General features: G+C 33.6%; 3 protein-coding genes across 3 annotated transcripts in view; 2 read left to right on the forward strand and 1 right to left on the reverse strand.

Moving 5' to 3' along the window:
• LOC140752312 (atrial natriuretic peptide receptor 1) overlaps positions 1-863 on the forward strand; it is a 36,569-nt gene extending 35,706 nt beyond the window's left edge. Inside the window, exon 20 of the mRNA XM_073086562.1 lies at positions 438-863. Within this exon, the coding sequence (XP_072942663.1) occupies positions 438-706 (269 nt within the window). The 3' untranslated portion in view covers positions 707-863. The remainder of the gene's footprint in view (positions 1-437) is intronic.
• Positions 864-7,656: 6,793 nt separating this feature from the next.
• On the reverse strand, positions 7,657-9,504 carry LOC140752531 (uncharacterized). The gene has a single exon (XM_073086869.1). The coding sequence runs from the start codon at positions 9,502-9,504 to the stop codon at positions 7,657-7,659; it is 1,848 nt and encodes a 615-aa protein (XP_072942970.1).
• An 803-nt stretch (positions 9,505-10,307) lies between these two features.
• LOC140752532 (meckelin) lies at positions 10,308-19,276 on the forward strand. Its single transcript, XM_073086870.1, has 18 exons — positions 10,308-10,467; positions 10,748-10,918; positions 11,282-11,523; positions 11,697-11,814; positions 12,086-12,156; positions 13,190-13,305; positions 13,705-13,858; positions 14,383-14,517; positions 14,923-15,048; positions 15,247-15,334; positions 15,653-15,780; positions 16,253-16,476; positions 16,685-16,762; positions 16,855-16,889; positions 17,016-17,071; positions 17,316-17,464; positions 17,898-18,009; positions 18,551-19,276. Exons 1-18 carry the CDS (start codon positions 10,308-10,310, stop codon positions 18,617-18,619), a joined length of 2,232 nt encoding a protein of 743 aa, XP_072942971.1. The 3' UTR covers positions 18,620-19,276.
• Positions 19,277-20,887: the final 1,611 nt, after the last annotated feature.

The raw sequence follows: 20,887 nt of genomic DNA on the forward strand, positions 1-20,887 counted from the left end.
GAGACACATGAATATTCTTGCTAATATTCCATTTATACCATATACTTAGAATTTTTCGTTACGCTGTGTATACGTAGACTTTATTCAGACTTAGACACAATTAATAGTTATATCATAAAAAAAATGTTAATAACTGATGTCAACAAACGATTTAAATAATTCTGACACATGTCTTCAAGCTCATCATGATTGATGATTTTCCCTCCACGCGGCAGAGAAAGGTAGTATACGTTACTGATGCCCTAGATAAATCAGTAACTTTAGTAGTAGGTACTTTTTAGTTTGATTAACTATACGGCGCAATTTTTAAACTATAATTTATTGTTTATACAATGTCGTTAATACGAGTACCTACTACAATAATAAAATATGTCTTGTTATACAAAGTTTTACAATTATTATCATCAGAAAAATCTTTAAAATTCATTTGTCAACAGCTCTGCGCATACACCTGAGTGAAAGCACGCGAGCGTTACTGGAGCAGTGGGGAACGTTCGTCGTGGAGCGGCGGGGCGAAGTGGAGCTGAAGGGCCGGGGGCGGATGCTGACGCACTGGCTGCTGCACTGCTCGGAGCCCGAAGCGCGGCTGCAGTGCCCGCAGCCGCCGCTGCAGTACCCCATCCTGTTCCCCGCTGCAGCCGCGCTGCAACCAGCTATGTTGCACACTCCGTATTTAGTTGTAGAACCACCTACGATAGCTGCTTAGATATGTTTAGCGAGGGAGGAATTGTGGCATCGGTCGCGTGGACATTAGAATAGTTATGTCGTAAGTCAGTTGCGTGAAAGTAGAAAATCGTAAATGTTTTGCTTCATTTGTATTTGATTATTCAATATTATTCATATATAATTTTATTAATGCTTTCAAGTGGTAAATATGAAATGAAAGTGTTATGTAGGTATACTTAGATATATTCGTATTTTAAATGTACTAAATAAGCACAGACCTATATCTAAATATAGATCTGTGTAAATAAGCTACAGTATTATATTTTAACGGATGTATTATCGAAATCTTTTCTTTAGTGCTTATTATCGTTGTATCTTATCGCTCTATACCTTTTAGCAAAAATAATGATTATAAGTACATCGAGTTAAGCAGTGCTTTATGTTTATCAGTATTACATTTTTTTTAATGTTAGGATTAAGTGCGAAAGTAGCGACGCGTCTCTCTCTTATCGGTTTCCTCTTAGTTAGAATTCCTCTTATACATTGAGTTGGTTATAAATGCCTATGGGCGACAGGAGACTACTACTTCAATCTTTTAAAAAAGTTAGGCACTTTATAATTAACTTACTAAACGCTCTAACTCAGAAAACAGCATTAAATAATATGTTATACCATTTAATGTTATTAGTGCCAGTAATGCGAATGAAAATGGAACACTAAACAATTATTTGTTTTTTTGTACGTAAGTATTGTCTAACAGAATAACTCTGTCATGTGTTACCTCGTACATACATGAGGAAAGATACTAATTCTAATTCAGCTAGACATCAGTCACGTTATATTCGCTAGGCAAGCGTGTAGAATGTTTCCGTGTAAGTGAAGATGGAACGAGTGTGAAATATTGCAACGTAATAAATTACGGGCGGACGAGCTCAGCTTGAGGGTCTACTCTGGTCACACGAATCCGTAGTTTCGTGCAAAGTTTCGGGCAGCTTAGAACTGTGCTCTCAGTATGTTGTATGATGATGCGTGAACTATACTCTATAGTCACTATACGGTTTTAATCTTGACCGTGCGGAGGAGCTTGGAAGTAAACAATTTGGCAGGCAAACTATTATAGCTAACTCTTATTATGATTAATTCTTCTTTCTTACCTGTTCTTATTATCTGTGTTACTGTTTATGGCTCTAAACTGAGAAAACGTTTAAATTACAATTTATGGATCGTCGGCGACGTAATGTCGCAAAATTTTCAAATTAATAGGAAACTTCGCTCACGAGAGTACAGAATAGGCCTCTTCTTAGCTATGGCCAAAAGATTCAGAAGGTCAGCACAAAATCACGTTATCTATTGTGGCCCGAAATGTGCGTATAACTCGCCTAATGAAACACTATGGTATTATATATTACCTACTTTAACTTATGATAGTGGACATCCAAGTCCTTACCATTTAGCACCTCTATAAATATATCAATTTTGCTCTAGGCGCTATGATCTTCCGGTTCGAAATGTTTGGTAGATATGTTATGTATAAAAAAAAGTATGTGTGAAATTTTACCGGTTGATTTAAAGGCGACTATTTTAAGCCCCAGGACTTCAGGAGTCACAAAGTAAGTCAGATCGGCGTCAGGTACAACCTCTGTTCTTTAAGGTATTTGTTTTAGACGTCCATATACATCCGTAGGACCGTAGCAGTAAATACTTACCATAAATTGGATTGTATGCACTTTGCTACTACTTTCTTATAAAAGTAAATTGAAAACATTACATCTTTTCTTTGCTTTTCTTATAAAAAAACAGTATTGTTACAATGACTAGAGTAGATTCTACTTAAGAGTCTTAAGAGATATTACCGTTAAGTAAGCCTGAGTTATAGCTTTCTACGAATCCATTGCATTTAATTAAAACGGTGCAGGCAAGTGCCAGCTCTGTAAAGAATATCTCGTTAGCACTAACGCGAAGACAATTCTATTTGCATTTTTATACTTTTACTAAGTTATGGCGTTTTCTTTTATCTCCATTACTATTCAAGGATATTGAAACTAACGAGATTTTATCTACGTTGAATAAAGTGGAGATTTAATCAATACTTGAAGATATCTTCTTTAAGAAATATAAGGAGACATTTGTCAAAAGTGATTCAACATTATAACTTCGAAATCATCTTCAAAAAGTTATATGGAGTATTTACATACAAGTACAAAGTTATATGGAGTATTTACATACTCCATATAACTTTGTACTTTGTTTACATACGATGTATACTTTATCAAAATATTCAGCGCGAAAATGTTTTAAAGTACTAATTTTGTTCCTATAATAATTATAAAATATGTAGTAATTCCGTGATCTAATAAATATTTAAGATTAGTTATATACTAATCAGAAAAAATGAATCTTGCATTTTTTAAATTCATTTTTATTCTAAATTCATTCATAAATTCTTGTTATTGTAATCCACTAGTTTGTATGAACATATTAATACATACAGTAATTTTATGTATGTTCACGTATCAATTCCATCACAATGGAAGTTAACTGTACCTCAGTGTATAGTCGACCCGACCTTAAGATTATCTTGTCAGTAGTTTAACGGAACAGCGACGCCATTTGCATTTTATGACTTACGGGATCTACGAGCTACGGGCTATGTGCTACGGGCTACGGGCTACAAGGCTACGCTACGATTTAAGTAGAATTTGGGTGCGCCTTAATTTAAATCCTACTTTACAACGATATTAGAAAACCAACACATTTAATTGTAGGCACTGAGTAGTTAATAAGAAAACGCGTAATTGTAAATGTTTTAAATATTGCATGTGGTCACGGTAATACTCGTGGTAAATTATAATTACTAAGATTACGTGTGCTAACCCAACTCTCAATCTGTTTTGAAGCTAAAATGTTGAAAGGCTAACTACCACTTTATAGTGCTTTTGTGGTACTTTCGCCTGACTTTATAGTAAATAAAATGTCATATAAATAAAACATTGTTGCAATATTGTAATTTATTATTAGTCACCTATATCTGCAAAATGTTATGTCTAATTTGATATTTCAAATCTATTTCGGCCTGACAATGTTAATGGCAAATACAACCAAATGTCCACAGCTTATGAATTTCCGTTTTCAATGTCACCCTAATTGGATAGAGCCATAATGAAGAACCATTCGGATGTACGCGGCCATAACAAGATAATTGCTAGCTATGTTAACTGCGCTTTGTGTGTCGTTTGATTGCAGCGTTGGTTAAGGTCAGTGTGAATAAAGACCACTTTTATACAAACTCAGTTGAAATTTGGTCACACAAAGTATCGTGCAAATTTTGATTGAATGAGGGTTCTCAAAGTGTGCGCTGCGGTGCCCTGGAGCGCCGTTAAGGGTAACGAGGGGCATCATTAGGCTTTCTCTGGGAACTAAGCTTAGACTAAATTAAAATTATTGGAAATAATCAAGCTCACAGTTTTCATTGTATTTTAGTTCCTATTTTTCTTCAGTAATATAAAATTATGTTCATATTACAAATGTTTTAATTTTTGTGCCTATTTACCTAGTATTTCGAACAGCTAAGGGACGTCGAGACAATACTAAACCTGTAAGTGCGTCGGACACTGAAAACTTTGGGAATCCATAGGATTAGGTTCATATTACATATGTATGTTTTAATTTTTCTACTTTACCTAGCATTTCGAGTAGCTAAGCGGCGCCTAGATAAAATAAACCTGTAAGGCATTGCAAATTGAAAAGTTTGAAAACCCCTGGGATGGAGTGAGCCTTAATTAACGAGCCATTCGGATGTACGCGGCCATAACAAGATAATTGCTAGCAATGTTAACTGCGCTTTGTGTGTCGTTTGATTGCAGCGTTGGTTAAGGTCAGCGTGAATAAAGGTCACTTTTATACAAACTTAGTTTAAATTTGGTCTACCTAGTTTTTGGATTACATTCTATAAGCACATAAAATATGCACATTTATTGATAAAATATGGAGATGATCGTATAATTTGATTTTTTAAATCTATTTTGGTGTAACAATATGATACGTAATTGGAAATATAACCAAATATCCACTGCTTCCAAATTTTACTTTTCGACGCCTAATTGTATAGAGCGGATGTTCCCAAAGTGTGTGCCGTATAATAAAGAGGAGCGTAGTTAGGCTTTCTATGGGATCTAAACTTAGACTAAACTAAAATTTGGGGATATCACCGAGCTTACTGGTGACATTGATTAAGTTGTTGTAATGTAATTAATATTTTAAAAACAACTTCATATTGTATATGTTTTAATTTTTTGCTTACCTTCCCAGTATTTCGAGTAGTTAAGGGCGCAAAGAGGTAATACAAAACCTGTAAGTGCGTCGGGAACTGAAAAGTTTGAGAATCCCTGAGATATAGCGAGCCTTAATGAACGTAGCGCCATTCGGATGTACGCGACCATAAGGAGATAATTGCTTGCAATGTTAACTGCGCTTTGTGTGTTGATTGCAGCGTTGGTTCATGTCAACGTGATAGGTTACTTTTATAAAAATATAGTTTTTCTATATACTTGAACTTTGTTTTGTTCATTTTTGATGGTATAACAGTTTGTGGTTTGACCCGGAACGCCCCAGCTTTCTGTATTTTTGCTTATAGTAGTAGTACTTTGTACCTATAAAGGATGTGGTAAAGGAGATACCTGATACCTCGCCTCGCCTCGCCTGATGCCTCGGAAAAGGCGTTGTTAATTTCATCCTTAGACAAGAGTCAAATAATTAATGTTTAAATGTGGACATTTAAGATCCAGCATTAGAGAGTCACGAGATCAGCCACGAACTTCGATTAATAATAAATTTAATATTTTTTAACAATTTAATAATATTATATATTTACTTTTATTCACTACATACTCAAATAACTTAAAAGCAAGAGCTTTAAAAATGTCTTTAGTTATAAAATTCAAATGCTTTAAAAATATTATTACGCGTTTTTTCGATATCCTGAACCGATCCTTTGTAGACCAAAGGAATAAAGTTGAACTAACACTGTCGTTGTTGGAGCTTTGTGGAATTCTTTAATCACCTTTCTACTTTTTAAAACAAAGAGTAGGTACTTAAGTTTTAATTAAGAAATAGCAAGTTCATTATAGTAATAAACATGTTTTCGTTTTTTAACATTATTTAAGTAAAGTATTAGTTAGATACATGCGTATAGTGTGCTATATTGTAGAGTATTTATGTCTATCTAGCTTACTTAAATAAGTAAATATACAATTTTAACATTAATTTAAAATGTAGACTTTCTTATTTAGTTTACCCCTAGAAAACTTCAAATAGCGCCTTTTGGGAAGAACGTATTTTAGCTAAAGCTTTCGTGCTTTATATACATTTAAAAGTTTTAAATATAAAGTTTTAGATATAGATGTGACATTATATATTGTGATTGTATAATTAAGTACCTACCACATAAAGAAATATGATTTTTAGAAACTATGTTTTGTAGTCAATTTAGTATGGTAAAGAATTAGTAAAACAACCTAGATTGGATCTCTTCCTTTCGGATCCAAAAGATAGAAATTCGAATTCGAGGAAAACCGACTTTTTAATGAAAAATATGTAGCTATGTGTCTTCTCACTTAGATTCATGTGCATTTTCAGGTTATATAGTTGTCTTTAATTGAAATTTATTTAAATTAAAATATGAGTAGGGGCTTGTATGTGTATTTATATGAAAGATATATTTAAATTTTAATGTGTTTACATTAAAAAATATGTGTTTAGATATTAGAGTAGAGAAATATGTTAAACTTTTCATTGATCCTTTGTGTTTCTTGTGTCAAATATATGAAAAAAGGTTTATATAGTGGTTAGATTTACAAAGATTTTATATGGCGTGTTATTCAACATGAATATCTTGATATATTTTTATATGAATGTTTATAAGTAATATCTATAAACACCACCAATCTGTAGATTAAAGAGAGGTCTATATCTACTAGTAATACGTCAATTACTGTCTAATATCTTTATTTCAATGTTTAATAAAATTTAGTACCAGGCAAATTTGTGTTTTTATTTCAAACCCTTTCAACGCGTAATATTATTACATTATAATACTCGGTTTATGCATTGACTTTATTACTATTGATGATACAACTAACTATAGTCTACCATTTATAAGGTCTATCATGTAGTTCTGTTGGTCTTTAGTCGTTGGTTAGTCTACCAACAGAACTGTATGGTACATAAGCAATTTTAATATTATATTCATAAATAGCTCAGTACACATAATTCTATATACAGGTAGTCACAAAATGCAAAATAATAAGTAGGTAATTACCTATACAATATCTAGAGAATACAGTTGCTTTTAAAATAATGTTTCATTTATTTTTTTAAGCATGGTAAGTAATGTAAGTATGTATCTACTTATTGCTGACATCATAGATTAGTAAAGATACTTCGCCGCCTTGAAATTGAATGAAGCCACAAACGGCTTATTAGTAAGTTCTTTTTTTGAATTCATGACAAATAAAAATATTTTTAGAGGAAATTAACGAATAAGTAACTAATACTGCGTAATTTACATAATAAATAAATAATTAAAATAATTATTTCAAATATTTTAGGGACATTTTAGCACGGAGACGTGGCAAAAGTTTTTTACGCAACTATTTCAATTCTCAAAAATGCGTACATTTTCTTGTTAGGAGTGAGTAATCTTTACTTATACGAGTATATGGCTGACATGAACAACATTGTTGATTTGTTTTATTACGGAAAACTGATTGTATTAACCGTACAGTGATTGGTTTAGATATGCGCCCCACGTATTGAGCTCAATATAGTCTTCGTAAGCGTTGTTTTACATAAAGCTAAGTATATGACTGATATATTCCTAGAAAGTCTACATCTTGTATTAGAATAGACATCTTTATATCTAGTTTATTTTTCCATAATATTCACATGAGGCATCTCTTTTGTAATTTCTTGTGTGAGCAGCCTAATACGTGTTCAATTGGGCGCCCGCCTTACAACTGTAATCTTAATGGACTGGATTTTCTTTAATTCCTTTAGTGTAGTCGATCTGTAGTTGAAAACTTCTAATACAAAAACAATTGTGGATATCGTGTACCCAAGCAGTAAGCAAAGCATACAACTCAATGTCTGATTACTTGTCAATGGCGTTGGTTCCGACGCTTTTGATGTTTTCGGTATTATTTCTTTCATCGTATCCCGCTCTAATAACCCACTTTCCAATAACCTTGGCAACAAGATAATCAAGGGCCGAGTAAAGGGGGAGTCTCTTCTTGTCCAAACAAACAGCGGGACCGTCATAATTGAATCAGGCAGGACGTGCCCGCATTGATTTTCGACCAGCCCTCGAGACAAACAGTAGGTCCAAGCAAATTCTAAAGACGTCGCGACTACAAATTTCCTTTTACCCTCCAAAACTTCGTGGAATACTTGTTCGAATTTCTCCTCAGGAACAACTATGTAGCCATCTCGTATAAACGGATCATGCTCGAAGTGCGCTAACATGTCCGCGCGACCTCCGAACGTGAACCCTTCGTCAACAGTCTCCTTCAAATCAAGAAAGTTACCAACTATCCCGTCGTACTTTAAGGCACCTATTAGGACGCTCTGATAAGCATTTCTCACGACAAATGTAAACCAAATCCACATACCCACAATATAGAAATCTCTAAATCGTCTCGGAGCAACTCGTATAGTCTGCCCCACCAAAACTCCCCAAGATCTAATCGCAACGTTGTGTAATTTGTCTATATTTTTGAAGTACTGCCGACAAAACCTCTTGACTTTTTTTAGTTTCATTATAAATGGGAGCGACTTTACGAATATGATTACGATAAGAAGGACTAGCCATAAATATCCGTTTAATGGTGACAGTAGACGCCACCACATCGGGCCAGGCGATGTAGGCGGAGCCATCCACGCTAGACTCACTCTGAAATACGGCATGCTGTAATCTAAAAGTCCTATTCTATCTATCCCAAAGGAATGGCTACATGTAGATATGTTTGTCGCTCCAATTATGACGTCATTCAAGCAATCAGACCAATTCTTAGGCCGATCAAAGTCAACGCTGTCGTAATCTCTGCTCGAAATAATCGATGTGAAATTTAACGCCTCTCTCAACAGTCTCACTATTGTTTTCTTTATGACCTGCAAAGCTATTTTCTGTTCTGTCGCTGGGAAAACCTTGTTAGTGGAAATATACATCGGGCATCCTTGCATATTTCTCATTTTATCTGGATAGATTTCCACGTCTAAGCCCACGGTTTCATTCCAGTACCCGATGAATTTAGGTTCGACGTTTTGACAATCTCTATGATTTTTGTACGGGAAGTAGGTATACATGGATATTTTGTTTGTTTTATCGCCAATAATTATAACAGCGTCAGTTGCGTAGTACTCCCATAGAACTTTATTAATTCGCTCGAGTCTATGCGGCTTTGATAATAATACTATTAGAATTTTGACAGCGCTGTGTAGAAGACTGTGTCCTTTAAGATCTGGTTTCAGCTTGCCCAGTATCCTCATGAAAGAATAGTACGAATCAAGAATAATTACCAGTTGTCTTGGGGGTTGTCCGCCTGTTTTCATTTCGACGATGACTGTACCTTCGTAATATTGTAAAAACTTGTTTGAAATACTTTCATCTACGTCTCGTGTTAATATCACTGTTTGTTTTCTGTAATTAAAATTAACATTAGCTATTTCTATTGCGCATTCGATTATGTGGTCGGTTCTTGGGTTTTCGTTCGTCACATAATTTATTTTACATTCTGCACTTATTAAATTAAGAATTAAGGAAATAAGTTTGAAAATGAAACGCATTTTAATCTTTGCAATAAGTAAGGAGCATGAAAATTTGATTTTAAGTAATTAAAACTAACCGCAAACATGGTCTTTTATATGTTTCTGTTGTGCGCAATAATTTAGTGATGTATGGCTGCTATAAATCATGTTTTGTTTTAAAGTTCTTTTACTATCTACCTCTAATGCATTGACTAATAGTTGTCACAAATGCATTAAGGATTTGAATCTAGATATTGGAAAAATATGCAATATCAAACATAATAGGTATACCGATTTCAAATACATGATTGATTAGTTAAAATTTTATATTTCATAAGAGGATTTATATTGAAAAATACGTATTTTGACTGTTTAAGTATATTTTCATGATTCTATAAGAATATACTGCTTAACACATATTAATTTTTCGTTCCATTATACGTATTACGTAATTTTGTGCAAACTACATTCATTATTTTAAATGCATTCAATTCAATTCCACTAATTTGAATTCGCAAATAATTCTTTATACCATAGACGTTAATTTTAAATGGCAACCAAATTATACAAGCGATAGAAATGTTTGCATTATAATTCTATCGTCCCCTCTAAGCGGTTGCCTAGCAACCGTAACTTACATAAACAGTGGGCTTATGCTGGCCTTATATTTTGTGAAAACAAATGAAGGATTAAATAACAGAAATAAAAATATATTTAAAGATTAGTGTTAAGAATAAATGAAGGGTATAATAAAAGTAAATAAAATATAGTAGTATTTGTTTGAGAACTTTTAGATTCAAAAGAAAGTTTACAAGCGTACGTCAGTAGGGCATAAAAGCGGAATGTTTATTTTGGCACCAATTTCTTTGATTGTTGTAGTAAGTATAGAAGCGCAAGGTCTAAAATTGCCCGGCGAATGTACTGCTGAGCAGTTCTTTGATCCAGGGTCAATGGAGTGCCAGAGCTGCCCAGCGAATGTTTCAATGGTCGTATCAGATGATGGTGAGTAACGTTTTCTATTTTTTCTTAAAAAGAAAAAATGTTAAACCTTTTAAAAAAATTAACAAAATAGCAAAAGTTTGTTTGAAATAAAAGACAGAGATTATACCTGTTTGAAATTAAGTCAAGTAGAATGTAATAGATTCTAGTACATTCTACTTGACTTACTTTACCAAGAATTGTTACTTATATTGCTAAGGAATTGGTATCTAACGAAGTTTAATAAGTATAACGCGCCTGTCAGATCTATTGCCTTTTCGTCAAGAATTACCCTTCTTTTTAGGTTTCGCATGTAGTTGCGAAGAGCATAGTGTACCAGTTGGCTCAGCTCGTTGTAAGCCATGTAATGCTGTGGAGATGGTGTCGGAGGATGGCTTAGCCTGTGTACCAAGACGATGCCAGGTCTCATCTGGCAGGATCGTATGCAGAAAATGTCCTAATGACTATATTTTAGGTTAGTTATTTAGACACATTATTAATTTTATTGGTAGTGATACTTATTAAATTAATTAAATCATAATTAAAGTTTATAATTGACAAAGTTATTAATGGATTTCAATGCTCAGTGATATTTTGTGATAACGATGTAGTTAATTTTACTTCAAAGAATGTTTAATATTGACGCAATAGGTTTAAATAACTCCGTTAGCGCCATTTTAGAACTTGTGGCGCCATCTGTTACCGAATAGCAGAAGCTCGGCATCGTACATTTATTTTTTTAGTCATATTTGATACTTAACTGTAGTTACTAAACGTTCAAAACATTTTTAACAACTTTTTAATTTCGTTTTGATATCTATATTACTATATTTGGCAGTAACTCAAGGTTTCGACGGGGCAGCGTTGAAAGAAGTCCTCTGCGTGAAATGCGCGCGGGGTTACAAGGCAAGAGACAACAAATGCGTCAAGTGCGAAGCGTGCTTATGTACTAAGAACGAGGCAGTGGTTCATGGGGTTTGCGTGCCCAAGAAGTACGTGAATGACAGACCGAAGTATCAGGAGAGCGTGCTCCATCCGTCCACTTTGCTAGAGATAGTGAAGCAAGAGTATTTGTGTACTGTATGTTAATTTTTCTTATTTTTCTTCTTTAATTATTTTAAATGAGGCAGTAGTGTTCATCATTTTACCCTTTCCTGATAGTAATATTTCGCACATACATAACGTCAAAGTTGTTAAATAAATTTGTACCTTTTTAGAAACGAATTCTGAAATTAATTATTTTTTTCTTTTAGAAACATGATTTGAGAGCGTGTCGAACTCTGGCTCGGATGTGTGTTAAGAATTTCTATGGTTCTGACGCCGCAGGACCTTGCAGGCTTTGGTTACAGCCTAACCTTACATTATCGGGAGGTAAAAAACTAAAGTTTTACTACGCGCTTGAGATATGAAATAAACTATGTAAAGCATATAGGATGGTCTATTACTTCGGCTCTACAAAAAAGTTACTTAGATTTTTTCAAGTCTGGCGTTGTTATAAACGAAATATGTGGTTAAATATTTTTTTTTAATACATATACCATTTTTAAGGCTAAAAGGTCACTTTGTACCGCTATACAAAGCACCGCTAACATTTTTAACTCGCTAAAAATGTATGCACAGGTAAAAATGTTTTCTTTTATAGTGTTGCCAATGATGACTTTGCCAAGTATAAGCAGTAAGAATGCTGAAGAGTTAACTTTAGGTGTCGGCCAGGTTTGTATTTGTATATAATACATACATACAATAAGTCACTTATTTAAGTACTTGATACCTTTTCAATTTCTATCGCTGTACTTTTAGACTGTGAGGAAAACTGTACTGAGTCTGTAATGATATATAATGACTGTTTTCTTAATATTATCTTTTTTTAATTTTTACTTGCTTTTTTATAAGCACATTTTTTTTCAGAAAACATTACTAATAGTTATGGCGGTACATACTCAATCAGGTGGATTGAGATTTCTAAAAGATGCTGGTCATAATGTTTCTCCTTGTTTGCCCCCGATCCAAGTTACAATAGGTAACGATGTGACGTAAGTTTCTATGTATAATAATATTGTTTGAGTTCAGTTCTGTATTAAAATGGTAAATTAAAAACGAAGATGTTTCCTATCATACACGATACATACATTATGTATCGTGTATGATAGGAAACATCTTTATAAATCAGCTTTAATAAAATTTATAGGTATGTGTGATGCTTCTTATCATAAAAACTTTGTATAATTACAATACAACTAGCGCCATCTCTTATTGAATAGTGAAAATGAAAGTTATTAAAGATAATGGCCACGAACTTATTACATATTATATAATACATATCGTTGTGTACTACAGGCAGGACTGTCACGTGAATATTTCGAATCCTACAACGAATATGAAAGATGTTTATGAGTTGTACCTTCACTCAAATGACGATTTTAGGACTCTACCAGTAGCAATATTAAAGCCAACTGGATACTATGTACAGGTAACAACAATACAAACCTTTATAAGTGAAAGCTTTTTTAAACCTTAAAAAGTGAAAATTGCTACGTCATATCTTAATAATCATAAAAATACTTGTAGGTACTGTTTCCTAATTTCGTCCCCCAAATTATGTAAAGTCAAATTAAACATAGTATAATTTTATAAGAACAGATTTACAAAAAAAGTACATTTTTATTTAGCGTCATTTATAACTAAATTTGAAATAGCAACAGAAATGTTCAATTGATCAACTATTTAACAAATAAAGTTATTTCAGAAAGGAGCGTGGTCGTCCGGTAAATTCAAAAAGTTTTTCATAATGGATTCTTTTCTCTCAACGATTGCCAATGTGACCAACACGATATATTTACGATCTCTTACTGTACAAGTAAAGTAAGTAATATTTATTTGTTTATAGATGCTAAGTACCCTCAGTTTATAGATTTTAACATGGAAATTCTTTAGGGTTTTGGAGAAAAATAAAGAGCAATGTTATCTATAAAGTTCCTATGCTTTATTGAGAACCTCAATAAATGGTAGAGCTGTATCGAATAATGTCGTATCGAATAATAATAATCGTGGATAATGAAAGAAAAACAAAAAGATCTCCAGAAAAAGTGAAATTTTACGTACGTTCGGTAAATATTAGTTACTCTGCAAATAAGGTAAAATGAATAAAATACTAGGTAGGTAAGTACTCGGAACATATTCCTACGTCAAATTTCATAAGGTACAAATAATTAGAACAGATTTACCAAATTCGTGGCATTTTTATTCTACTTCTACTTACAGGATTGAACGTGATAAACACAGTGTCGGCTCTCTACATTTACTGATATCAATTGTAGCGCAATATACAACGAAATCTCCACTCTCAGACACAATAACTATGACACTTAGGATTGAGAATGAGATGCCTGTCGCTGGCGTACTACGTGGTCTAGAGGTAAATATTTATAACGTAAAAAAATAAGTTTTAAAAATTTTGTACTTATACTAAGCATGCTTCTTATCACACACGTTTGTGACCAAATTAAAATTCGAGTTAAAAATAGTTTCAAAGGTGGTAGAAGTAGTATCTGTGGTTCGACTCCGGCGACACCACCGCCACACCTGTTTCTGTCTCATAATAGCAGTGTTAGGCGCTGCTGTGTTCCGGTTTGAAGGGTGTGGTAAGGGAGACAGACTTTTCCGAGGCTTTCCAGCTTAGTCCTCAGGGGTAGCGGCGCACCAGTGGCCGACGTCAGGTAGGAATATCTAATCGTATTTGGGGTTGATTACAGATGTCCATGGGCGGCAGTAGTCACTTATCATCAGGTGGACTGCTTGCTCGTCTGCTACTCTTATATTACAAAAAATATTATGAGTTGCATTAACTAATCACAAAATCCACTCTTTAAAAATCTGCTAACGACGATGCGATTTCGCATTATAAAATTTCTAGTTTCCCAATTTTTGTATGTTTAACAGATATGGGGCGGTTTGCTTGGAACAATGTCACTATTGTATGCGGCAGTGCAGTGGCGTGGCGTCGTACGCAGAGGAGGCCTTCATGTTGCCCTGGTGCCTATTTTATCGGGCGCTGTGGCTGACGCACTTTATTTTGTAAGTTTTATTGAGTGCGACTCAGTTTTTGGGTTTGTACATTAGCTGCAATTATACAAATTGGCCTTTTAAGTGTCATTTCCGGACACGGATATCTTCACAAAACCGGATGAGGTCTGGAGAGTATGTTCTGCCAATGCGGATTGGTGGAGGGACTTACGGGTTTGCGACAGCCATGTCGGATTATACTGATTACCCAAAAGGATTCCAAAAAGTTTAACGCATCTCTCCAGTGATATTATCCGATACGGTGACGGCCTAACGTGGCATCCAAAACTGTCTTACCCCTAGCAGGAATATAGCTTTTGATCTACACAGTTGCATATTATTATTTTTGCGAATAACGTACGAAAAACTCCTATTAATATTTAATTATTTCAGTTATATATTGATTCTATGTTGCAGGCAGCATTATTTTCCACAGTCTACGCGCTCTCAGCTGAAGCCGGAACTCTTGGAATAGCTCTACCATTATCTCACGATGAGGAAACTGTCATCAGAGCGTTTGCTTACACTGTTGTATCTTTAAAGGTAAGTATCACTTCTAGATATTGTAGATGATATATGCTTTTTACGTGAAACTAGCTGTTTATCATATGATTTGGTGTCTTAATATCATATTTAAAACCATTTAAAAAGCGTGCTGACATACAGATTTGTTTACATTTTTAAACACATTTATTAGTAAGTATACTTATAATGTGTGTGTATATTTTACACTTTTTGCAGATTTTGAAAGTATTATGGATAAATTGGTGCCAATGTCGCTGTGACATCTTCTTTATAGATTGGTCTGAATACAACCCTCCATTGAAAGGTAAAATGTGTTGTGGTATGTGTGGTAACAAAATTTAATATAAAAATGCGTAAAAAATAAAGCAAATTAAAAAAAATAGAGCTCTTCGTAATTTGTGACACGATATTTTGACACGATTTTGCTATATGTTATACTCGTATATAAAAGCAGTCTTCGTTTTGTATCGGTGGCCTCAATTCTCGGTAATCGAGTATTACAGGCACGCTTGTCTTCAAGTGTAAGCTTATTTGCTACTTAACTTTCATAAAATATTATAATAAGTATCTTAATTGTGTCAACTATGCTTCGTAAGAACTAAGTTTAATAACCTTTTCGCAGACCCATTAGTGTATGAACAATCAAAACAGTGGAAGACTGTGTTACTAGCGAAGGAATTGATCAGCATGCAGGCGAGACGGCGGGCATCACCCGGAGTCACTGTTACGTTGACTCTCATTTTGTTACATGTTAGTAATATTTAGAAATGTTTATAGAAATGAGCTTTTATGTGTAGTTTCAAAATAACTGCTTCGAGCTATTTCCAAATATTTTGAAATTAGAACTCATAATAAATTATGATTAGTTATACGATATCAATATGTAAATGGTATTTTAACATTCTTTGCATTCTTGTTTGTCATCTATATGAGTACATAATTTAAATTTACAGTCTTTATGATTATACCATAGTAATTTTCAGCGTAGAAAATAGTTTCTTTGATTTTTATAAAGTTGTTTACTTATTTTTCTTTAAAAATTTCGACATAATCGGTGCTCGTTATTATTTTGATAAATCGTAGATTCAAACATATCTCGTTATAGTGGACAAAAAAGAGGTAGGAAATGGTGGTTCATTTGAAATTAAACGCAGCCAGTCCTTTTTGTCATGAAAAAACAATAAAACCGTAATGACGGTAATCAACGATCCCTTAATTGCAGCTAATGGGCCCCTGGCAGTCCTACTTACCGAAAAGCGAGGGGTACAAATGGGCAGTGGCTAATATAGCGCTGTGGAGTGCGTATACCACTACTTTACTGGTGCAGATGGTATATGACAAGATACGTGGACCCCCTACGAGTGTGTTGCCCAAAGTGTGCCGGGGGGTCGGACTGTCGTTACTGGTGTTCCAAGAGGATCTGTATGCGCATTATGTGCATGGACGGTGAGAGTTGTTTCGGTTTTAAGTAAGTATATATCAAGATAAGTTGACCCCCTACGAGTGTGCTGCCCAAAATGTGCAGGAAGGTCGGTCTGTCGTTCTTCGTAGCTATTTCAAGAGGAATTATTTAGTTATTATTTGTTATGAATTTAGGTAAGGAGTTGTTCAATTAATATGTAAAATAATATTTCTGTTATGTTTTTGTTTTCAGATACGATGACTCATTTGACTCTAAGTCTATGGCAGGTCCATTGGCTATGTGTAGAGTCGTTTGTGCTCCACAACTAAGGTACTTTACAGATGATATTGCAAGGGTCACAACAAAAAAATCCTTTCTATGTTAGCTATTTTGATATAAGAATTAAATGTTTATCTTTTCAGGGCTGTTTACAAAAAATTAGCAACACCAGGTTACGGTTAGTAAAATTTGTTTATCGTGTAAGATAAATGTATGGTTTCCATGGGTTTCCATTTCACTTTTGATGTTATTTAAAAGGCAAGAAAAGTATTTGTAGAAAAATAAATATGATATAATTTTTCAGGCAATTTACCGAACAGAATTCTTCTTACGAGGTTTTTGGCTGCATTCTTTGAAAGGGTAAAGATTTTGTAGAACGTTGCTTACTGCAAAACAAATAGCAAAACCCCTATCGCTCTCCGATACCCCTTGATCCTTAAAGTTTTTTTAAAATTAGCGGAATCTATCCTATAAAATATTTAAAACCTACATCAGATGATTTGTCCTTTGAAATTGAAATTAAATAATCTTTTAAGTAATAGATAATCTATCAGTAACTAAGTATTGACAATTTATTTCTTTTTCCGATGTTTATTTTTTTCAGGCGTTAGATGGCCTTCATTGGGTGGGTAGTGAGCGAACGATAGTAGAGCGGTTGTTCGACGTAGAAGTAACTGCGCGGGAAGGTGGCGCCACCAGCGCGCTGTTGTACGACCCCAACAATACTACGCCATCTTGTTTCGCTGTCACTTGGTAAGTGAATTTATAGATTAAAAATACGTAAATCATTAGAAAAAACTTTCGTTAGTATTAGCATTATTAGATAAGTTTTAATTGTCGGTGAATTAAACTGGTACAATTTTGGTACTATGTACTCTTTGGTACATTATTCTTAGTATTTCATCATTGGAAACCTTTAATTTATAATTCATGCAGCTGGCTAGCTTGACGATATTTAGACCACATATTCCCTCGAGGACGTAACTGAAAATTCATAATTCAATTTGGTCCAGATAATTTATATTATAGACGTCTGATATTATTTATACCATGCCAATATTAATTGTGTTTTAATAAATTATGAAATAATAACATTAAAACTTAAATTCTTATGAGGATCTGTTCTGTCCATAAATGTTAATCGTCGTTATTAATAGGCGTTCCTTGTGATTTGTATTCCTTATAGGTGGGGAGAAGAATGGACGCTGGCAACATTTGACGTCATGCTCTTTGGGTGTGCGTTGCTAGCTACTGACCATGCTCTATCAGCTGCATTAGCTACACTCATCGCGTGGCAGGTAAAATTTCTGTAGTTAAAGTTATGGTAGGACTATTTTTAAATTCTGTAGTCGAATATTGTGATTGGTCCGATTTTTTTTGACTCACGTAAAATTTTAGTATAATTTAATTTCGGAGACAAGATATTATTGGGAAAATATTTTGAAAGACGTATAGTCCGCGACAAACTGCTAGTCCGCTCTGAAGTTGTTACGAGCAGGTGTAATCATACAATTTACTATGGTGACGCGATTCGTTTCTTTATTCAGAGCGGACTAGCAGTTTTACGCGGACTATACCTGGTAAGTCCTGTATCATATTTTTATTGTAGCAAAAACACTATTACGACTGTAAATATTCAAGTACGTATTTAAATTTTCAACGCTACATTTGAATCCTATGCATTTAGATTAGAGTTTTGAATTTACGATTGAGTATACAATATGCTTAGTGTGATTTTAATTTTTGATTTTAACGACGTAGATACACATACTACAAACTCTTTGTATCAAATAACTTAAAAATGGTAGTAATATTGTGATATTTATCGCGTGATTTCAGATCATGAAAGTGGCGAGAACAGTATTTGGGATCAGAAATATTAAAGAAAAGATCGAAGTCGAAGTATAATGTAAAAAATAGTTATATAAGCCATTCATTATGTACATGGCAATTGTTTACAGTTTTATTCTGATACTGAATTTTCGCACTTTATCTGGTAGCCGAGAAACAGAAGAAAATAGAAAGGAAAAGAGTGATAGCAGTTCTGAACGTGAAATTTTTGAGAGTGCGATATTCTTTACCACGAGAACAACAGTTCTTACAACTACTACAGAAATCTATTTCAATTCGAACGCCCCTGTTGGGTCTCTATACAATTTTATCGTAAACATTTGTAAAATAATAATAAATCATTTTTCCAATTCGAGGGTTCCAAAATACTTCGAAATCCTCAGCAGAAGCCTAAGGCATCTTGGATCAGGTTTTTTAATGAGAAAAATAGTACGGAGATTTTCGAAAAAGCTATACAAACTGTCGGCATTTAGAGGAGAATTATTAAAAGGACAAGTAAACAAATTCCTACAAATCATAACAGAAGACAAGCCAAAGAGACACGAATTATTTTCTGCACTGAATTCGATTATTACTTCATCGTTAGATAGAAAAATGGATGATTATATCTATCAACTGAAAAAATATGGTACTAGGAGAGTCAAGCACATCGACGCATGGACACGAAAAGTATTCGATTATGTTATATTTTACACAATTAGAAAGCAAAGAGAACCTGTGAAAGGCGATATTTTGCTCAAATTCAAATTGGCGGTCATAGAATATATGGAAGGAAAAGTACTTAATAACACAAGTGGTTTTTAATGGATATTCGCCGAAGTCATACCATGAAATTTAAAAGTCATTTTATTTCGATTAGGTACTTTGTATGACTCACTAAATAGTAGAACCAACTGAAAATGCTAACGTGTTCAAAATGGATTTGTTTAACATATTCCTTGATAGTGTTTATTTTGTCTGAATGTACCCAAATCAACGGAATACTCGATCCAAATAACTCTAACGACCCAGTTCTCATATTACCGGGTATGAAATTATCCAAAGGCGTGAGATCAGAGGGAGTTTTCGAAAGATTTTTAAGGAAATATTTGGATCTTCTGTCGACGACCTTCCCAGAACGTAAACTTACCAGGTACTGTCGAGTATTGGCTCATCATCTCGAGAATATGGCGTTCCGACATACGAAAAGGTTGGCCAAACATGTAAAACATTTGTCTAGAATGTATCGCGATGATTTAAAGAATGAGATTAGTACATATAGGCAAGAGTTTGACAAAAACTTGCCGCGTAAAACAGAATTCATAGAGGCTATGAATGAAATATTCACATTGCGAGAAAACCAGCTCTTTGAAGATTATCTCTACGATTTACGAGATTATGGAAACGGAGATAAGCTGTACATTGATGAAGAAACAAAGAAACTTTTAAATGACGTTATAGTCGGAAGTATATTTAAAGCTAGCGAACGGGATCAGAAGAGTTTATTCAAAAAATTAAGAGAAGCTATTAAGGAATATACATCCCTGTGAATGTTAAATATTTTATTAAAAAAACTCTCATAATCATATTTACGGGAGTAGAGTATTCCTCGACCTAAACTGAAACTATTTAAAGCTAGTATAGCAAAGTTTTCAAGCCATCATAGCCCATTGCTATGCTATCATTATTATTTATCATTATGGTGGATATTTTAGTCGTAGGTAGGTTCTGGTTTGAGATTCTCAATTTATATGTAATTAGGTATATATTTTAAGAAATAATTAGTAACACTTTATTCAATACTATATTTTGAGTAAGTATAATAAGTGGTGAGACAATCTGTGCAAGTGGAAAATATTAAGTATAGTTTCATCAGCAAGACCGGATCTAAAACTCCCTTTTAATAAGTCTGTAATAAAACAGTTAAATTTGTAATGCTAAAATTCATTAATTAATTCGTATTATATTCGTCTTAAGACTGTTAAGAATGTAAAAAATTACTAAATCAATCAATCAAGTATTATGAAACGAAATAAAATAGATACTAAATCATTTATAGAATGCTAATTTACTAATAGAATGCTATTTTACTAATTTGTTAACACTAACTTCAATATTAAATGTGGTTTTAACTTTAATACAATCCTTAAAGATCGACAATTATTAATCTTCATCTTCGACAAGGAAAGTTATAAGATTAAATAAGTTAGGAGGTACGTAACTTAGTAATGTGTAAAGTTATAATGTGATGTAAATATAGATCTAAGTTTAATCCATTGTGTATTTTAACAATATACCTAAGTTCAGTAATTGAAGTTGTTTTTTAATTTTGTTATCCTTTTATTT

The sequence above is a fragment of the Epargyreus clarus genome, unplaced genomic scaffold (genome assembly GCF_041222505.1).
Source record: "Epargyreus clarus isolate Ecla_fem2 unplaced genomic scaffold, WU_Ecla_fem_2.2 ptg000024l, whole genome shotgun sequence".
NCBI lineage: Eukaryota > Metazoa > Arthropoda > Insecta > Lepidoptera > Hesperiidae > Epargyreus > Epargyreus clarus.

Coding starts and splice junctions, on each gene's coding strand:
- LOC140752531 (XM_073086869.1), bottom strand. CDS start 9,504: ATGCGTTTCATTTTCAAACTTATTTCCTTAATTCTTAATTTAATAAGT.
- LOC140752532 (XM_073086870.1), top strand. CDS start 10,308: ATGTTTATTTTGGCACCAATTTCTTTGATTGTTGTAGTAAGTATAGAA. Junction 15,335..15,652: donor ATACAACCCTCCATTGAAAG/GTAAAATGTGTT, acceptor ACCTTTTCGCAG/ACCCATTAGTGTATGAACAA. Junction 15,781..16,252: donor TGACTCTCATTTTGTTACAT/GTTAGTAATATT, acceptor CCTTAATTGCAG/CTAATGGGCCCCTGGCAGTC.